Here is a 4,414-nt window from a genome sequence, read left to right as displayed (position 1 = left end):
AAAAAAAAAAACTTTTGAACAATAGTGTATGGTTTTGTTTTTTCAGGGAGTGAGGTCACTTCATCTTGCATAGAGCACCAGAATTTTTCACCGGATTTTAGGGTTTCCACATCTCCAAAATCCCACATTCCTACAAAATGTGCTTTATGTGTTCAAATCTAAATTAACAGCTGTTATCTAATGTTTCTTGATCAACAGAAAAAGTCCATGGGTTGCAAATGCACCTCTATGTGATGAACCTCGAGCTCTCATGTTGTCAGCGCTCTCATCCATAATTACTGCCATTGCCAAAGCTTGAGGCATGTTGAGGAAATAGTAGTTGGCTGCAAACGGGGAAGGCGTTCCCGGCAGCGCGGATGTTGTCATATCCGTAAGCGAGACCTATAAAGAGCTAGCCGTCACTGTAAAACTCCTCACTCGTCTCACAGCCACCAAAGCGGCTCAGTTCGGTCGAGTTGGCGACTCCAACGCTGCTAAACAACACAACAGCCGCAAGATGTCGACTGACATGTACTCAGAATCTCGCCGGGTCTGCCCTTCGATCCACGGCAACAAGTTTGACACAGCGAACCGCAAGCGGGCGGTGGCGAACATCTTCGAGAAAGTCAACCAGGACGCGCTCATGAGACTCTTCCAGAAAACTGGGGACATGAAAGCCGAGGAGAGAGTGAGAAGCATCTTCTCCTTCACGCACGACCCCGAAGAGACAGCCAAAGCTCTGATGGCCCTCAAGCAGAGGAAGAAAGACAAGTTCCTGCAGATCGCCGGGATGGTGCGACACTTTCTGAAGCTGCGTTGAGCGTTTTCACGCGATGACCCGCGGCTGCGTGGTCGTTCGTTTCAGACTGCCGGTGACATTTACATCCTGGCGATCACGGACATGTCCAGAGTTGTCGAGAAGGAACACCGAGATGACCGAAAGCCTCGTAATTGACACGAGCCCTTTGATACAAGACATGAAGCTCGGGACGCACAGTATCTGGAGCTGTGGAGGCGCTCAGTGTGAAGGAATCCCGCGGCTCGCGCACGCGGAGACCCTAATGCATCACAACATGAAGACGCGCGAAAATGTTTCTCGTGAACTCTATGCATTTTAAAAATGGACTTTATCACGAACTACTGCACCTTATAGGTGTATTTGTTGGTGCACAAGAACTATGACTGGAGACAGAAATTAAATTGCCTGAAAACTGCCTAAACATAATGCATTGTCTCTGTGCCAGCTTAATATTGTGATGTGTTTTAATTAACACTCATTGGCCACCTATTTATTTGTCACAATGTTATAACACCAGTTATGCATTTTTAACAATATTATTTTTCATTATTTGTATAATAAATTATTAATTAAACATTCTGACTCTTTTCTCTTTCTTTACTTTATATTGTGTATTAAAATGACTGGGATGGAGTTGGATGATTTACAGTTAGGACTCTAGGTTGTTTAACTTGCAAGCAGGATGTCAGACACTGTAATATGCTCTGGTCCCCTCCCTGCTTACTGTGGTGATGAGACACATAGCAGACTGTCGTCACTCAGTGGCTGGATGTCAAGTGGTGCCCGCAGAATAACAGGTTTCATAGACAATTGGACGAGCTTTAGGGGCAGACCTGACCTGTTGATAAGAGATGGCCTTCATCCCTCCTAGGGTGGTGCCGCTATTCTCTCTAGAAATATGGCGCATAGTCTTAGAGTTTGTACTTGATTAACTGGGGCCCAGGTCAGGAAGCAGACAGACTGGCTAAACCGACCGTCTGGTAGCCGCCTCATGTCACAGAAGTCCATTAATTCTCAGCACAGAGACTCTTTCACCTAGATATCACACTATAGAGACTGTGTCTGTTCCCTGAACTAGAAAATACAAAAAATGTCCAAACCAATTTAAGAGTAACAATTTAATTGTGGTTCAACAAATAAAAAACAGATGCAATACGGATAAACAAATAATAAAGCTTGGCTTATTGAATATCAGGTCCCTTTCTATGAAAGCACTTTTTGTAAATGATATGATCACTGATCATAACCTAGATGTGCTCTGTTTGACAGAAACCTGGCTAAAACCTGATTATTACATTATTTTAAATGAGTCTACCCCCCAAGATTACTGTTATAAACATGAGCCAAGTCCAAAAGGTAAAGGTGGAGGTGTTGCTTCAATTTATAACAATGGTTTCAGGATTTCTCAGACGGCAGTCTTCAAGTAGGCTCTAACTCGTTTGAGGTAATGGTAATTCATATAAGTGATAAGTGTTAATGATAAATCCCCTGTGACGTTTGTACTGGCTACTGTATACAGGCCACCAGGGCACCATACAGACTTTATTAAAGAGTTTGCTGATTTTATATCTGAGTTAGTGCTGGCTGCAGATAAAGTTTTAATTGTTGGTGATTTTAATATACAAGTTGATAATGAAAAAGATGCATTGGGATCAGCATTTATAGACATTCTGAACTATATTGGGGTTAGACAACACATCTCAGGACCTACTCATTGTCGAAACCATACTCTAGATTTAATACTGTCACATGAAATTGATGTTGATGGTGTTGAAATTATGCAGCCAAGCAATGATATCTCAGATCATTATTTAGTTTTGTGCAAACTTCATATAGCTAAAACTGTAAATTCTACTTCTTGTTACTTCCCGATGTATCCCAATTCCGTTGCATATCCAAAACCTCAGAACAATTTGTTGTAACAGAAACTATGGACTCTCTCTTTTCTAGCATTTTAAATAAAGTTGCTCCTTTACGCTTAAGGAAGATTAAGGAAAACAGTCTGACACCGTGGTATAATGAGCACATTCGCACCCTAAAAAGTGCAGCCCAGAAAATGGAGCGCAGCATTAGCATCTACGCTAATATTAGTCTGGTTCTCTCTTTTTCCGAGGTCACCGTAGCCACCAGATCCAGTCTGTATCCAGGTCAGATGGTCACTGCAGTCACCTGGATCCAGTACGTATCCAGCGCAGATGGTGGATCAGCACCTAGAAAGGACCTCTACAGCCCTGAATGTCAGCAGAGACCAGGACAACTAGATGAGCCCCAGATACAGATCCCCTGTAAAGACCTTGTCTCAGACGACCACCGGGACAAGACCACAGGAACCAGTTGATCTGACTTTGCTGCAGCCTGGAATTGAATTGCTGGATTAGTCTGGCTAGAGGAGAACTGGCTTCCCGACTGAGCCTGGTCTCCCCCAAGGTTTTGTCTCCATTCTGTCACCAATGGAGTTTTGGTTCCTTGCCGCTGTCGCCTCTGGCTTGCTTAGTTGGGGACACTTCATTTACAGCGATATCGTTGACTTGATTGCAAATGATTGCACAGATACTATTTAAACTGAACTGGGCTGCATGATGACATTGAATGACTGAATTCAATGATAACCTCTGCCTTTAACTGTCATTTTGCATTATTGACACACTGTTTTCCTAATTAATGTTGTTCAGTTGGTTTGACACAATCTGTTTTGTTTAAAGCGCTATATAAATAAAGGTGACTCGACTTGACTTAATTGAACAATTGTGTTGGGCACCTCCTATTTTTAAAAATAAAATGTAGAAATTGTGGGTTTTCCTGGCCCCATGGGTCCCTAGAATTGATCCCATCTTTCACACTCAGAAAAAAAAGTACAAAAGCAGTACTATTTGTACTATTTAGTTACCAGTATATACTTGTAAGGAACCAGTATGTACCCTTTAGGGCAAAATAAGGTACAAAGGTGACTTTTGACTTTTTTTTCCTGAGAGTGTATTACTGCCTTGTTCACAGTAGAAATGTTAAGGTCCTATCTCAATAGAAACAAGTTTGACATTGCTGTTTAGTCTAAAAACTGTGTCTAAAGTCTAAAATTATAAAAACTGTGTTTAATCTAAAAACTAGCTACAGTGAAGTGTAACCCACAAACCCATCATTTCAGCAGTCATCCTGAGAGTTTATTAGATCTCAGGGGTATTTGTTTATTAACTTTCACTTTTTGGGCTGTTTGCAGGATGGTCACACACACTCACCATGAGGTCTGGTTAACTTTCATTCAGGCTTGTCAGATTACCAGACCGGCATGAACCAGTTTTTGGTTGATTCAGCCATATTTGTTAAAGGTGTATTATATTACTGTGGAGTGTAGATAGAAGCTTTACCAAGTGCTAATCTTTTTAGATCCTGTTCTGAGTCAGTTTTTTGATATATAGCGATAAGTAATTTTGTGGATTCAGATGTTTTGTCAGATTTTTGGCATGGTTTAGGTTTAGGGCTGGCAGAGAGGAAGATCAGTGGATGCCTGTTAATCTTAATGCTCTGATCGGTCACTGTACTGGTTCAAACCAGTTCTGTTGGGCAGGGAATGCGTCATCTGACATTTGACTACCTGGCGGTCTAAACAACAGAGTCCAATTCTTCATCGCTGGCAAGAGG

General features: G+C 41.9%; 1 protein-coding gene across 1 annotated transcript; it reads left to right on the top strand.

Moving 5' to 3' along the window:
* The first annotated feature begins 387 nt into the window (after window positions 1–387).
* Window positions 388–1,352, top strand: LOC109090581 (transcriptional and immune response regulator-like). Its single transcript, XM_019104419.2, has one exon. It carries the CDS (start codon window positions 497–499, stop codon window positions 797–799), a length of 303 nt encoding a protein of 100 aa, XP_018959964.1. The 5' UTR covers window positions 388–496; the 3' UTR covers window positions 800–1,352.
* Window positions 1,353–4,414: the final 3,062 nt, after the last annotated feature.

Source organism: Cyprinus carpio, chromosome A5, assembly GCF_018340385.1.
Source record: "Cyprinus carpio isolate SPL01 chromosome A5, ASM1834038v1, whole genome shotgun sequence".
NCBI classification, from domain to species: Eukaryota; Metazoa; Chordata; class Actinopteri; order Cypriniformes; family Cyprinidae; genus Cyprinus; species Cyprinus carpio.
Note: the sequence above shows the minus strand (reverse complement) of the source record. Positions and strands in the feature narration are given on the sequence as shown.

Excerpts from the sequence above, each read along its gene's own strand:
- LOC109090581 (XM_019104419.2), top strand. The coding sequence starts at position 497 with ATGTCGACTGACATGTACTCAGAATCTCGCCGGGTCTGCCCTTCGATC.